At 34.4% G+C, this 16989-nt stretch overlaps 1 protein-coding gene across 1 annotated transcript in view; it reads left to right on the plus strand.

The window, feature by feature from the left end:
- LOC150088720 (protein HIRA-like) overlaps positions 1 to 16989 on the plus strand; it is a 375669-nt gene that overhangs the window by 276671 nt on the left and 82009 nt on the right. Inside the window, exons 21-22 of the mRNA XM_090369626.1 lie at positions 3586 to 3747; positions 11345 to 11403. Of these exons, the coding sequence (XP_090225752.1) occupies positions 3586 to 3747; positions 11345 to 11403 (221 nt within the window). The remainder of the gene's footprint in view (positions 1 to 3585; positions 3748 to 11344; positions 11404 to 16989) is intronic.

Raw genomic sequence — 16989 nt, forward strand, 5'->3', positions numbered from 1 at the left:
GAAATCACCCCAACTGAACGCAACACAATAGGAATGAAGAGTGGATTCTGAAAATGTATTTGTTTTTCATATCAGTGAAGGGGAAACATATTTCACCATAAGAACCTAAAAACCCACATAATTCCAGCTATCGTATTATCGCAAATGGAATTAGATTGAGTTTACCAGATTATAACAGATTCCACTAGCAGAAACGCAACTGGAAATTGTTTTTATTGTTTTATGGTAGTAACCCCCAGAAATGTGCTTTAGTAAAATGTGAGCTAGTGAGGTGTTAATAGTGTCTCTGCCTTTACGGTGTTGTGTTGCTACATGTACACATAAACAAAGCTGTGCGCATGTAGCAACACAACACCGTAAAGGCAGAGACACTATTAACACCGAGCGTGACTCCTCATATTGTAATTGTGCTTTATTCCCAAAAAATGAGTAATATTCTTAAAAGGTGTGAAGAGGAAGCGTCCTGGTGAAGGACGCTTCCTCTTCACACATTCAGATTCAGAGAGAAAAATAAAAGCAATATCGATAGACAGAGCCGGACTGGGTCAAAAATTCTTACCCGGGAAAATTTGTAGTGTCCTCATACTAGTGTTTATGGCCAAAATCACACCAGCCTCTGTAGTCTTCTGGCCTCCGGCCCACCAGGGTTTCTCCGGTAAGGCATATGGCCAGTCCGCCTCTGTCGATAGAAAAAATAATATGAAATTGTGAAATGCTTTGAGCGAAATGAACAAACGTGATATTGCACGTGCTACAGGCCTAAATGAGGCAATGCCGAGAAATAGAAATAATGCAGAGAAAATGAAAACAACTTTCATAGCAGGAACAACTCAAAGTGTGTGTGTGTGTTTTTTTGTTTTTTTTTTTGACTGATGTTATATAAGCTTGCTACCTTGCATTATGTGACTTTGCTAATGCTAAAAATCCATTAGATCAAGACACAAAGAATTGGAAGAGATGGAACAGCTGTCATTGTTTGTATAGAAAATCAAACAAAGAACAAGTTTGCTTACGATAGAAGCAAAAGCATTAGCAATATTTTATTACGTAATAGTTGTAATAAAATACGTAAGTATTTTATTACGATTATTTATTTATGTTTGATAATGTTTTAGTTGCAAATGTGTGTTCGATCTTGGGTGGTCGACACCTAACCCTGTTTTTCCCATAGGGCCTGTTGTTTATATTGCACGATTTTGCATTGCACGATGGTTTCTAGGAACACAACTATCGTGCTATATGAGGACTGACTGTATTGTAGATTTGAAAAAGGCAAAAGAATGTTAATATCCTAAAAGTTATGATGAATTAAGAAAATTATGGGCTGAATTGTAAAGCTAATTTGGAGGTGAAGGAACTGTAACGTAAAATTATTAATACCAAATGATTAAACAAAATAAAGTAAAATATAATAGAAGGTGGTAGAGCTGTCATTATGTGTGTGGGCAAATTTAGTTATAAGTCGAATACAGGGGTGGCAAAATTGCAAAGTCTGATGTCATCTGAAGTATTGATACATGGTCAGGAAATTCATCAGGGGACTACACTTGAAAATGTATCAGGAACTGTGTTTCTATACTTATCCATAACAGTAGAAGAAAAGTGGGGGGGGGGGGAATAATAATAAAATTAGCACATTCTTTTACAGTATGGACAATATTTATTTCAGCTGACATCAAACTTGCATTTTTGCCATCCCTGGACAAATTTAGTTGCCCACCATGACAGCTCTACCACCTTTTATTTTATATATATATATTTTTTTTTTCCATCAACTGTAACTGTCTTTACATTACATTTTTATTTATATATATCCCCCCACACACACTACAGGTTTTCCTTTTTTTTCCATGCCTTAATTGTGGATTCCTGAGTGCATTTGAATTATCCCCTCCCTCTCGTATTCTTTTATTTATATTTTTTGCCTCTTCTTCAGCCTGCTTTTCAATTACAACATGATTTTTACACTATATGAACAATATTAGTAGCACAGTTACAAATTCTTTCATAAGTTCAATCTTGTTTTTTTTTTTTGCTTAGTTGATTAATTTTGTTTTCTCTGAAATCATCTCGTGTCATTTTAATTTTTATGTTCCTCTTTGAGGAGTATGACATTGCAAGAGGAAAGGAGACATTCAAATAACCAGGTGGTACCACTCACAAGAATTAAATGTGACTGAGTTAAGCTTTAGTCAATATTTTGAATTAACCAAATTGTAATGCAGAAAAAAACCATATTCTTCTAGTTATGATATTAGTGATTTTAAGTTATCAGATATTAAGCTAATGACCAGTGTTCTCCCCAGATAATTTTGCCACCTGGGTGGCATTATAAAGTAGCTGGGTGGGGAAGTGTAATACTTCGCAATATTATATATTTTCTGTTATTTATAAATGTGACTTAAGCGATCCAGAGCAAAAATTAATTTCATAGTTTAACATTATGTTGATTTAATTATAATTTGTGCAACAAACATTGAAAAAATTTAATATTGGATAGTGTTATATTTTTTAACTGAAAAATAAATTCCAACATATATATACATAAACACACTAAATTTAACAAATAAGGTACTTTTTATTTAAAAAGTAGAATGTTTTAATAACAAATAAAAAAAAATTTTTTTTTATTAGAATTCAATGTAAAAAAATAATAATGAAAAATGTTTAGAAGCACATTTTTCATTTGGAACACTGTTTCGTGAGATAGAGCAGCCCCTGAGTGTTGTCTTCTGATTTAACTTCTTGCTCATTATGTTTTCTTATTTCATTTTATTTTATTGCAATATATATTATTATATTTGTTTGCCTGTACGGAGACCAAGACAAACAACGCATCTAACAACGTTCACAGAATTTAACGTGGCGTGTACTAGCTTGCAGAATTATAATAATCAGATTGCCGTAGAGATGGCTACAGAGTGAGTGAGTTGGTACACTGAGTCAACTCAGAAAGCGTCCAAAATATTTGAATAACGTAAGTGAATCTGAGTCAAATCAGAGAATTCAACCAACATATCAACGCCGTCAACCAACTGGCATCTGATAGCTCAACATAAAGCACATGAAAATATTCTTGGTAATTTGGATTCGCAGCATTGAACTACATGGTGGCCGCATGATGGTCAGTGCAGTGGTCGAATAATGGGAGGTCTTATAGCTGCGTAGGTAGGTTACGTACCGGAGAGCTGAGTTCTACTGATCTTTCGGTTCCAATCACAATTCCAGCCAGACTTGGCATTCGCTCCCGTCACATTGACTTTGATTGCATAGTATGTTCAAATTAATATTGATAGAGATCAGTGAGCAGTACCATATGGTACTGTGAGAATCGCTTAAATTTTAGCTGTGCAGTCAGTTAAATTCACTGGGAAGTGTGCCCATTCGATAGGGGAGAACACTTCCCGGAGAACACTTGGAAGTGCACTCATTCCTGGGGAGAACACTGATGACATTTTACTGTATGATTAAATACTGTTATAATTTTTAATGTTACCAAAGAAAAACATGAATAGAAAATTTTTTTTAATTTGTAAAATTAAACATTGTATCCTGAAAATTTAGACGATATAAATTTTTTTTTAGGCATCTTTCTTGTGTTGTATGTGAAGACTGTACATTATCTGTTTTCTCACTTCTTGGGAGACGTTTGTATCCTCCAATTGGATTAGTTTCTGCAGCTTCTCGATTATTGTGTAATGGTTATTATGTTATGGTTATCACTTCTGGGGGATGTGTTTTTGTTTGGTAAGTATTTTTTTTTTTTTTTTTTTTATGTATTCCATTTTTATGCTGATAAGCTTATCTTTATATATTCAAAGCAAATATCTGAATTAATCTGCTTTGGTTATTCATTAAATTGGAATGAAAAATATGTTAGAAGAGGAGAAAAAGACTGTGGGATGGTATTTAGAACTGAAACAGCAGGAACTCCTAGAGGTGAGAGTACTTGATAATTATTAAATTATGGTTTTGCTGTACTTCTCAGCTTTAATATTTAGGGCTTTTTATCCATTATAACTTCTTGCTCGCTGAAGTTGAACCTGTCTGTTTTGAACCTGACATTTACCCAGAGACTCTTCAGCTATGAAGCTCCAACATTGGCCTGACGTAGCCGAGTGGACTGGGGTTCAAGCCCGTGACTGCTAAATATGATTAATATTTGTATTGATTGATTTATTGTAAACTCCACTGTAAACTGGGAAAAGATTTCTAAAATTTGTGTGTGCTTAGGTAAATGAGTTATATATATATCGCAACAACAAAGTTTTCTTGAAATTTAATCATTAGTTTTATTTGACAAATAATATTTTATAAAAAAACTGCTATTGCACAAAATATTATTGGAGGACAAAGGAGATTCTCTGTAAAACTTTTCATTAACCTGGAGTGATGATGGCAGGTCATATGACAGGTGACTCTAAAAAATACTGTTTCCACATTAATCATTAATGAATGATTGAAAATCTGAAATTTTTTTTAACCTTCATAAATATAGTCAAACTTTTACTGCAATAGCTTGTGATGTGATTTTCTTGTGGTTTTTATATAGAAAATGTGTGCAAGAACCTTTCAGGTAACTTGTCACTGTCCTTGCAACTTCACTCACTGGCCACAAATACAGTTTGTGTCAACAGATAATTAAATGTAGTATGCAAATGTAGGTTGCCACATGGCATGATCACATGCCTTGATATTGGATAAATACTGTATGCTTTCCTGGGACTTCTCAGTTGATCCAGTCATGGGAAAGCCAAGTGATTGTTCCAATTTTCAGAAATGTTTTATTATTGGAGCATGTTTAGCAGGAGCCACATTTGAGAAAAAAGAAATAATTGATGTTTTTAAAGCAAACTCAATCTCAAAACCATATCAAAAGTATACCATGAACAAAAGATAAAAGGAAAGTGCAGTGCTAAATGCAGCAGAAAGTTGGTACTCCAAGAGCGATACTGCAAGAATTTAAAGCAAAGTGTGCATTGGAATAGATGGTGCAGTGTGTAGCATATGACTGAAAAATTCAATTTAGGCAGAGAAAGATGCATTTCCAACCAAACTATATGGCAGGAGTTGAAGAATCTGGAATTTAGTAACCTTGTGCCTACATGAAAGCCACTTTCTGTAAAAAAATTTGAAGATTTGACTGAAGTGGCACTGCTAAGGCCAAGACTGAACTCTATTTTCACCAATGGTAAAGTGAAAGTGTGGTATGAACCTTATGCGGCCATGCATGTTCACCACTCAAGCAGTTGGGGGTGGTATTTTGGTATGAAGTATGTTCTGTTAGTATAGACTAGCTCCACTCATACTATTAGGAGATCATGTTATTTCCAGTGAATATATTTTTGTCATATCAGACCAGCTTCCTCCTGCAATATTTCATTTTTACCTGGATTGCGATGGATTCTCTACCGACCACAATATAGTATGGTAGCTGACAAATATATCTTGATAAGAATAGTCAAATCTGGAGCTAGACTTCCTCAGACACCTAGTAGAATCCATGCCATGGCATTCATAGGCTGTAATTTGGACAAAAGGTCGCCCTATTACATATTGAATAAAGGGTTATAACTTTTTGTGGAGTAAATGTATTTGGTTTTTTGCTTAAAGAATGGCATAGTATCAGACAAGTGATAATGCTGTATTTGTGTACAGTTTCAGGTTTCTTGTTTTTATTCTTCCGCTAATTCAGTAAATGTCTACATTTCCCTAGTTGTTTTTGAAAGATTTTTATTGTTTTCATATAGTAAAGATGGGAACAAGAAACCTGATATTCATTCAAGTGGCTACTACACTTTAGGAAGCAAGGTATTTTCAAATTTTATGCACTGTGAAGTGTGCAATTTGAAACAAGTTTTGGAATAAACCTGAAAACAGAGGAATATATATATATAGACAAATGTAATTGATCAGTGTATTGAGTATTGCTGACCTGTCAAGTGGAATTAAAATTGAATAAATTGAGAATACCTGCAAGGTAAAAGCAGATTACCCGAAATTGAATGAAATTAAGATTAACTTATAAATAACATAAAAATAATAAAAATTGTACCTAATGCTGTAGGTCCTAGGACTTTAACTACGTCTTCATAGGGTCAGCAGCCAAAACTGCAGGAGCCACAGCATTAGCATTAGTAAAGGCATACAATGCAAGAAAGCAAGCTTATGTAGCATCAGCAAAAAAAAAACAATAAAAAAGAGAAAAAAAAACAACCACACCCATTTCACCCCTCTGTTCATTCCAAATACCTGTCCGGCTCAGCCTTAAATTTATTTAGGCTATTAACTTCCGCAACAAAGGATGAAAGTCTGTTCCACCAACCAACTACTCGCTGGCTAAAGGCAAACTTCCGCACATATATCCTACATCTGTCTTTCCTCAATCTGAATTTATGCCCTCTCAGGTGATTATTCTGAGCAAGAGGAAGAATCCCATCAGCATTAAGCATGCTCAAACCATTCAAGGCTTTACACCTCAATCAGATCACCTCGCAGGTGCCTAGTCTCCAGACACTGTAATTTGCAAAATTTAAGCCTTTCGTCGTAAGAGCTCATTCACTAATCTTGTTGCCCTTCTCTGTACAGGTTCCAACAGCTCTACATCCTTCTTAAAATGGCGCCTCTGTGGGCAGGAGCAGCAGTGCATAGTGCATGCTTCTTGATTAGACCAGGGTTCGAGCCCGTGCCCACCAAATACGGAGGATGCGGAAAGGTCGGGGAATGACCACTGCATATCCCCGGAGCAATATGGCCTTAGTTGCTAATGCTCCTAAAAACCAAATAACAAACAAATCTTCTTAAAATGAGGCCTCCAGACCTGTATACAGTACTCAAGGTGTGGCCTGACCATTGCCTTATACAAGGGAATAATCACCTCCTTATTCCTGCTAGAAAAATTCCTGTATATCATTGACAAGACACTGAGCTACTTTTGCAGACCGTCTGCACTACTCAGAAAACTTTATATCTGCCTGCACAATTACCCCCAGATCCTTTTTGTTCTCTACCACTGTCAGTGTAGTACCACAGAGTTGATACGTCACTTTGGGGTTACTGCTCCCCATATGTAGTACTTTACATTTGTCAATGTTAAACTTCATTTGCCACCTCTCAGCCCTCTGCTCAACTTTTCTAGATCCTGTTGCAGCAGCGTACTGTCATTAATGTCCTTAACAACCCTGCCAACCTTCATATCGTCTGCAAACTTGGACATTAAGCTTGATATGCCATCATCAATATCATTTATAAACACAGAAAACAATGGACCCAACACTGAACCCTGAGGGACTCCACTAATAACATTAGTCCAATGAGCAGCGTCCATTGATTACCACTCTGTCTTCTCCCACTCAACCATCCCTTTATCCATAGCAGCAATTTGCCTCCAATGCCACACTGCTCCAATTTGTTCAGCAGTTTCCATGTGCAACAGTATCAAAAGCCTTTCTAAGATCCAAATATATGATATCAAAGTTATTCCCTGCATCCAGTTCCTTTGTAACCACATCATAGTATCCGATCAAATTGGTCCGGCAAGACTTTACCTTAACAAAACCATGCTGTGTCTGAGCTATAACTGAAGTCTTGTCTAAATGATCCTGCAGTGCTTCTTTAACCAGTGCCTCCATTAATTTACCTGGAACAGAAATTAAACTAACAGGTCTATAATTACTTGTGTCAGCCTTTGATCCTCCTTTGTGAATTGGGGTCACATTTGCACATCTCCAGTCCATGGGTATTTCCCCTGTGTCCAAAGAAGCTCTCATAATTATGGATAAGGGTTTGCTTACTTCCTTTGCTGCCTCCTTTAATATAACTGGATAGATCCCATCCACCCCGAGTGCCTGAGATCTATCCAGTTGTATATAGGCAAGGTCTCTTTCCTTTCACAGAATTTATCAGTTTTATTTTAACATTTTACTTTTATTTATTTATTATTTTTTTAATTATGTTCTTTTTATTTCTTTCTTTTTGGTCTCTGTTTCTGAGGAGAAAGGAGGTAAGAATAAGTAAAATAATAGTACCTCAATTTCGATTTTTGCCAATGTTTTAATACACTTTGAGTACCTATATAGTACCAATTATACTCTTGCAATAGTAATTGTGTGTGTGTGTGTGTGTGTGTGTGTGTGTGTGTGTGTGTGTGTGTGTGTGTGTGTGTGTGTGTGTGTGTGTGTGTGTGTGTGTGTGTGTGTTTAAAGATGAAATGCACAAGGCAGGCATAATTATATATTGGTTTTGAGTAATTAACTATATAATATTGGTGTAGATACACCATAGTTTACCCATAAATTTAAACTATGCATGTAGTGTAAAAGGCATAGTTTTAATTGTATCTCATATTGTGGCTGCCTTCACAACGAGATACCAGGTATTGCACTACTCTGAATAAGTAACGCTTCTCTTATACAGAAGACTACTGTTATTTGTTCTCAGTGGATACCACCACCCACCGATGTAGGCCAACACTTTAAAATGGTGCCATCTGGGTGGTGATATCCACTGAGAATAAATAACAGTAGTGTTCTCTATTAGAGAAGTGTTACTTGTTCAGAGTAGTGCAATACCTGGTATCTCGTTGTGTGAAGGCAGCCACAATATGAGATACAATTAAAACTATGGTGTATCTACACCAATATTATATAGTTAATATATATATATATATATATAGTGGATATGACACATAGTTAACAGTTATAAACGTAAGATAATTAATTATAATGGTGATACAATCAGTGAAAACCTAAACAAGAACTTAACAAGGGAGAGAAGAGCTGATTAATGCCATCAGTGTCTAGATAAAACATTACATCAGTCTTAATATCTATGAACATAGTGTGAATGAGCAGGTAGTAACTAATGGCTGTTATAGCTGTCATAGCTGTCTCTGGTCCATGGTAATAACCTGGTAGGGAAACACAATTGTTTTAAGCAAAAATGAAACATGTATATATATATAAGGATAATTACTAAATAACTATGTCAAGCCAATTGTAGTAAGGATAGGGGAGATAGGAGGATAAGGATATATATATATATATATGTATATAATGCATTTTTTATTAAGCAGAAATATTTTATGGATTCTCATGTTTGAGATTTTGCACACTTAATGGTGTTTTTAACTGGAAAATGGAAGAGAATAAGCAACTGTTTTGTTTTATGTCTAAAATGTTTTCTTTTTTTTTTAAATAAAAGATAATACACATGACACTTTAATTTTTTATTAAAACTTAAAAACTATGTAAAATAAGTACTGCAATCCTTTAAGAAATGCTTAAATATTGACATCATTCAAACAGAATTCAAAAAACCCAAAATGTTTTTCAGAAATTAAAAAAAAAAGTTGGGCATCTGTCAGGTTACCTGCAACTGGTTTTGCCACACTTTGGGGTGCCACCACCACCACCAGGTTAAAATGATAAAAGCACAATCAAAGCCTTACAGTTATATCATACTGTGAAGAAGTTTCCAGAAAGATCTAATTACCTTTGTATGTCATACACAGTTACAAAACACTGTCCTTCCATCCCACCATATAGAAAAGAGTTGGGTTTGAATTCTATCAGAACAGTTTTTTTTTTTTTTTAATTGTGGCTGAGTTTCTCAATTGAAGGTTGTTTATAATCTGCCACCACTGGAAACTTGGGATTTGTCATCTTGTAAAATAGACAACCAAACCATAGAATATGATGCAGTATTCCTGTATTTTGAGCAGTAATCCTGTACAGCAGGCTCTCGTTATAACGCGGTTCGCTTTATGTACAGATTGCATTTTTAGCATATTTAATGAAAACGTTTCATCTGATGGAATCGATAGCTTGAAAATGAATAGCAAAACAGCATTAAAACGTTTCCCTCACCGACTTGAGAAATTTTCCCACACTTAGTGAAATATTCTCGCACGCTGATTTAATTGCAGTACAGTGACTTGTTACGTGGTTTAGAGATCAACATTTTAAAAAATTATCAAGTATATTGCTTTTAATATTTGCGTTATATGTATTTATCAGAAGTCTAGTCATCACTCCGTATAGTATGAGACATCGTGCGTAATGGACAGTTTACTCGAACGTTGTGTCATAATTAATGCAAACAGTGTAGTTACATTTTCAAAGAGTTAATAATGGCGGATAAGAATAAAAAAAAAAGCAACATCTGGACGCAGTACGAAGACTACAAATTTAAGAAAAAGACTGAATTTGAAAATTAAATTAGACATTTTGAAGCGAATTGATTGCGGTCAATGACAAGCGGATGTGTGCCATAATTTAGAACTGGCAAGTTTAACTGTAAGAGCAATTATAAAAAATAAAGAATTAATTTTTGCAGCGGGAAAGACAGCTGTTCCACTGCAAGCAACTAGGGCTAGGCCGTCTATTAGGATTGAAATAGAGAGACTTTAACTAATTTTATTGAAGATAATATCCAACACAGAATTCAGTTAAGTTAAATATTATTTTAAAAAAATATATAGATTAACCTATATGATGATCTGAAGAAAGCTCACCTAAAAAAAAAAGTGGAACCATTTAAAACTAGTAAGGGCTGGTCGAATAGATCTAAAATCCAGGGAGAAGTCGCAAGTGCAGATCAAGGAGCTGAAACTTGCAAAAAAGAACTTGTTAAAATTGTTGAAGAGGCGTATTATGTGTTATACTTCTCAACAAGTTTTAACAATGAAGCGGGACTTTTTTGGAAACGAATGCCTAAAAGAAGTTTCATATGGAAAGAAGAAAAAAACATGCCAGGTTTCAAAGCGGTGAAGGATCGGTTGACATTATTGTTTGGTGGTAACACTGCAGGGGATTTTAAATTAAAACCCCTTTTAGTTTAGCAGGAAGAGGACCAAAGTACAATTTTTTATGGTTAAATTAATCAATTTAGATCAATTAAATTCATGATTTTAATTGGAATTTTAAGTTTAATTTTGATACATAAGTAGTTACCAGATAATTATATATGTATGTAATGCAGAATATTTTGTGTACAAATATTTGAATATTACATTTTTTTTTTTTTTTTTTTTTTTTTAATATATTTTGACTGACATTTGTGCATCTTTTCACTACCATTTATTATTGATTAGGAAATATCCAATGGCACCGACTGCAACTCACAAATACATATGTTACCTTATGGGAATGCTGCGCTCTCTTAGCGCAAATTCACTCGGTGCTCTGTTTTTCCGGAACAAATTATCAGCATTAAGTGGGGGTCACCTGTATTCCTAAAACATTAAAAAAAAAAAAAAAAAAAAAAACTATAAATGTAAAACTTCAAAAATATAATTGCATTGTGTTATAATATTTTCATTGTGAACTTTTTTTTTTTCCACTAGGGATATGCAAAGGTGTAAATGTATAATTAAAAATGAATCTCTGCCCCCTGTCATGCAAGGTATGTTTATATATACAAACTTTATATATATGCGTTTGTTAGCCTTTTAGAATTTTTTTTGAAAAGTTATTTAAAATGCAATAGGTTTATATATCCAGTGGTATTTTAATTAGCTAAATTAATTGTCATGCCTGCTTCATGTCTTCTGCCATAAGTTGCTCACAAGTTTAAAATTAGTGTAATCCAGGGGTGGGCAACTTTTTTCGTCAGTGGGCCGAATGAAATTTTCGTATCATGATGCGGGCCGAATGAAATTTCCGCATCATGATGTGGGCCGGAATAGATTGAACGATTTAATAAAAAAAATCAGAACCTAAAAAATGTTATATTACTTGAATTACCAAATTATTAATGTATTTTTAAAAAAAAAATCTGAATCTCCAATTATCATTGAAAATGCGGCATTCGGCATCAATTTTTCTTTTTTTTTTAATTGGCTCATTTTATGGGCTATAAATTATATTAAATTAAAAATTGTAATAATTAGAAAAGGCATAAAACATAAAATATCTCGCACCAATATTATTTTTTTCAATAAGAAGTCAAACCCAAAGGAACTTCGTTCGATCGATGCTACAATAATAATTAGAAAATAAGTCTTTGACGCTGCGTAGAATCACTTGGTTACTGTTGTATTGGCCGCGATTCCCGATTGAACCGAATTAAGCTGAATGTTTACGGCGAGTGTAGTCAGGTATGGATTTTCTATATTTATGCATTTACCGAGGGGGCTGGATCGTCACGGGCCGGCTGTTGCCCACCCCTGGTGTAATCCTTTCCTGTGTATTTTACTCTAAATTCTTGGTTTGTACAGAAGAACTATAGTTGTAAACAGTAACCAACGTCTTATGAAATAGATAAGCCATGAAAAAGAAATTCTTATACAGGAACTCCCCAACTTACATAATACTTGACTAATGCAAGTTCGACTTGACGTAAGTTTTTGCCAGCCAGTGCAAACTGAAAAAAAAAAAAAAAAAAAAAAATGGAAATGTATTTTGCATCTGTAGGGATAAATGGAGGTATTGTGAAAATATCGTAATGTGAACTCAATAACATTGTTTTTTTTTTTTTTTTTTGTAATTTGTTCCAAGTTCTTGGAAAAAAAGACAAATGAAAAACCTAAACAAAGAAAATAGTCAAGAAAAAAGGGAAAAATTTAAAACCCTAAAAAACAAAATAGACAACCTATGTAAAGTTGCTAAAAGGAAATGGTTGAAAGACAAAGCAAAGCAGTGCGGAGAGGCAAATAAACATCACAACTCTAAAACAACTTACCGGGTTATAAAGGAACTCTCTAAAACATACATCCCAAAAACACTGATGATGAAAAATAAAAACAGGAAACACTCAAGAAATTTAAAAAAATATGGAAAGAATATTACCAAACCCTGTTCAAAGGGGGGGGGGGAAACGCTCTTGCCTTAGATAATAGAAGAGATAAAGCACCCTCGAATTAGCCAAATGAAGAATGACAAGGCACCCAGAAATTATGCCATCCAAGCAGAATTATGGATATTCGGAGGCAGTGCAATGTTAAAGCACCTCGCGCTGTTGTTTAATCTAATTTTATTTACAGGTGATATACCAGAAGACTGGAAAAGTGGAATAATAGTACCTATACACAAAAGGGGATAAAGAAAATTGTCAGAATTATAGACCCATTATCTATATAATATTTATTAGGATATACAATATAGGACTTACAAAATAGGATACTTAAAATGTATGAAGGAACAATAGGGGAAGAACAAGCAGTATTTAGAAAAGACAGATGAACAATAGACCAAATATTCACATTAAACGTCATTGCAGAAAAATATTGGAATAAGAAGAAACCTCTTTATCTGTACTTCATCGATTTCAAGCAGGCATTTGACTCTGTAAACAGAGAAAATTTAATGAAGCAACTACAAAAAATCCCATTGTTCATGAAATAATCATGTTTATAAACAATTTTACAAAAATGCAAGAGCAATAGTAAAATTCAACAGCCTTAAAACAGAGAAATTTGAAATAGAGAAAGGAGTCATGCAGGGATGCCCTTTATCTCCATATTTATTTAATATCTACCTAGAACTAATGAAATCAATTGAAAAAAAAAAAGAGGCACAATAATAAATGGAAAAAATATAAACCACATAAAATATGCAGATGATATTGTGATTTTAACAGAAACCAAAGAACAACAAAAAGAAATATTAACAAACGTCGATAAAGCAAGCAGCAATTATGGAATTAATATTAATATAAATAAAACCAAAGTAATGCAAATCGGAAAAAACTTAGAAGATATAAACATCCAAAATCAACAAATAGAATAAGTACAAAAATTTGTATACCTGGGCTCTCTAATAACCAGAAATCTAAGTAATTGGAATAACCGGAAACCCAAGTCACAAAGGAGATTAGGCAGGCAAAGGCAGATTATGAGAAATCCTTGCCAAAGGATGCAAAGAAAAACAAAAATTTCTTTACCTGTGTAAACTCTAGAAGGAAAGGGATGAATCAGATTGGTCCACTGGATATTGATGGTTCATCTGTTGACGATCCTGCTCAGGTGGCTAACAAACTAAATGAGTATTTTGCATCTACATTCACCCATGAGGAGTTATTCAGGGAGGGGAATACCAGAGGTGAGTTAAACTCTGACAGTGAGCTATATGATTTTGTAATAACTGAGTGGAAAGTGGAGGAGAAATTGTTGAAGATAAACATAAAAAAGGCACCTGGGGTGGATGGGATCTATCCAGTTCTATTAAAGGAGGCAACAAAGGAAGTAAGCAAACCCTTAGCAATAATTATGAGAGCTTCTTTGAACTCAGGGGAGGTATCCGTGGACTGGAGATGTGCAAATGTGACCTCAATTCACAAAGGAAGATCAAAGGGCAACACAAATAATTATAGACCTGTTAGTTTAGCTTCTGTACGAGGAAAATTAATGGAGGCACTGGTTAAAGAAGCACTGTAGAATCATCTAGACAAGACTTCAGTTATAGCTCGGACACAGCATTGTTTTGTTAAGTGAAAGTCTTGCCATAAGATAACTTTGATATCATATATTTGGATCTTAGAAAGGCTTTTGATACTGTTGCACATGGAAGACTGCTGAACAAATTGGAGATAAATCGCTGCTATGGATAAAGGGATGGTTGAGTGGGAGAAGACAGAGTGGTAATCAGTGGACACTGCTCATCATGGACCAGTGTTATTAGTGGAGTTCCTCAGGGTTTAGTGTTGGGTCCATTGTTGTTTTCTTTTTTATAAATGATATTGATGATGGTATATCAAGCTTAATGTATGTGCGGAAGTTTGCCTTTAGCCAGTGGGTAGTTGGTTGGTGGAACAGACTTCCATCCTTTGTTGTGGAAGTTGATAGCCTAAATAAATTTAAGGCTGGGCTGGACAGGTATTTGGAATGAACAGAGGGATGAAATGGGTGTGGTTTTTTTTTTTTTTTTTTTTTTGGCTGATGCTACATAAGCTTGCTTTCTTGCATTGTATGCCTCTACTAACGCTAATGCGTTAGTAGAGGCATACAATGCAAGAAAGCAAGAATGCATGATTAATATTGACCACAGACTGAACATTGGATGGACAGACATGAACAAACTCAAAAACATATGTAAGAGCAATAAAATCTCAAATAGGCTAAAAATTAAACTATATGAAACTGTCATCATACCCACAGCAACTTATGGATCAGAGATGTAGAGTATAAATAAGAAAGAAAGGCAAAAAATAATAGCATTTGAAATGAGATGTCTAAGAAAAATCAATAAAATAAATTGGAGAGAACATAAAACTAATGAACAAGTAAGGAGAGATCTAAATTTTGAACACAGAATAATAGAGCAGATTTACAAAAAACGACTTCAGTGATTTGGACATGTGAACCAGACGAAACAACACAGACTGCCTAATGTAGTACTGACAGGAAGAATTAGAGATGAGACCACCAAGAAAAGAAGACCCAAAAGAGAATGCCTAAAGGAAAACACTGGCTTTCAGAGCTATCAACAAATGATTCAAGAGATCAACTACAATGGAGGACAATATCTAAATAGAGACTCAACCCATGCCAAACGGAAGAATAGAATGGTGATGATTATACAAAATATTATTATACAAAATTGTAATATAATCAAAAGGTAATAGTATAGTGTGTATTGAGATGTGTAGCTGTCATTGTTGCACTTAAACTGGAGAGGTAGAAGACTTATCTGCTGCTTTTTTCTATCCCCTTTGGGGAGGGGTGAGTGCTGTTCAATATGGAATGAGAGTTATGGTAGATTTCTTTTGTTCTGGTTTATTCTTCATTGATTTTCTTGTATTAAAATTGATTCTAATAATTCCCTCCTTATTTGTTCTTTGGCTTTTAAATTATAATACAGTCGATTCTGGTTATTTGGGACACATCGGGACTAGTGCATTTTGGCACGATTAAGCTGCTGCCCCAATTATCTGAAGTTTCACGTAAATAGTTAAAAATGCAATGGATCCCTGCTTTACAATAGGTTCACTGTACAAACAAATCATGTTACAATGGACTCACCATTGTAACATAAAAGTTAAGTACCGTTCAATTTACGATGTGTAGTAAGCGCCAATCATTGTGATACATTTGTGAATTGAATTTTAATTCTATTGAACAGAGATTATAATTAGCAAAAATAGGAGGAATATTATCTAGGAGCTATAAAAGTAAAGATATATATTAAGCACAAATTTACCCTTTATTACCTTACCAATTAAAAAATTAAATGATACATGAAAATTGGAAGAATATACATGATAATCTGAATAATTAATATGTACTGTAATATGTACATACTAACTGGTTGACATTTCTGTTCACTGATTTCTGGGTGAGGGTTAAAATTTTTAAAACAGTAAAATGATAAGCAATCAGTGACAAAGAACACAGCACACACACACACAAATTGCAAGTAACACGATACGCACAAGTGAGAAAAGATTTTGAAAATAAATTTTTTTATATGATTGAAGATTCCATGGAAGCGTAAACACACATCACCATAATAACCCACAGAATTCCAGCTGTCAGTATTATTGTAAATTCAATAAGATCGAGTTTACTATCCATTTATGATAGAGTGCACTAAAAGAAAAGTACAATAAACAGGTGACTGCTAATTGTTTTTGTTTTATGATCGTGACCTCCAGAAAGCTGACTGTACCACGTGGTACAGTCGGAGACAATTGTAGGGTAAACTCCAGTGCTGCAGTCTCCTGACCCGATTAAACAACATGTTATCCCAAATTATGCGAAGTAAACCCTGGCTATTTTCTCGATTGGGTTCTGTTTTTTAAGATTTGCCCCAAATTAATGGCTGCCCCGATTAACCGGTGGCCAAATAACCGGAATCCACTGTATATCTAATTACCACTCTGCTACCAAGTGGAGTTTTTTGATATATTTTATTTAGGTATTATCTAAACTAATATACATATATTATATGTAAACCCCAAACACGAGAGATATTAGAACCTATAGTACTTAGTACCGTACTTCGGTTGGAGTTGAGAAGACGAAAGAAGATATTTGTTGACATTAGACTTGAC

Source organism: Mastigoproctus giganteus, chromosome 3, assembly GCF_048544385.1.
Source record: "Mastigoproctus giganteus isolate SK-2022 chromosome 3, ASM4854438v1, whole genome shotgun sequence".
In the NCBI taxonomy this organism is placed as follows: Eukaryota; Metazoa; Arthropoda; class Arachnida; order Uropygi; family Thelyphonidae; genus Mastigoproctus; species Mastigoproctus giganteus.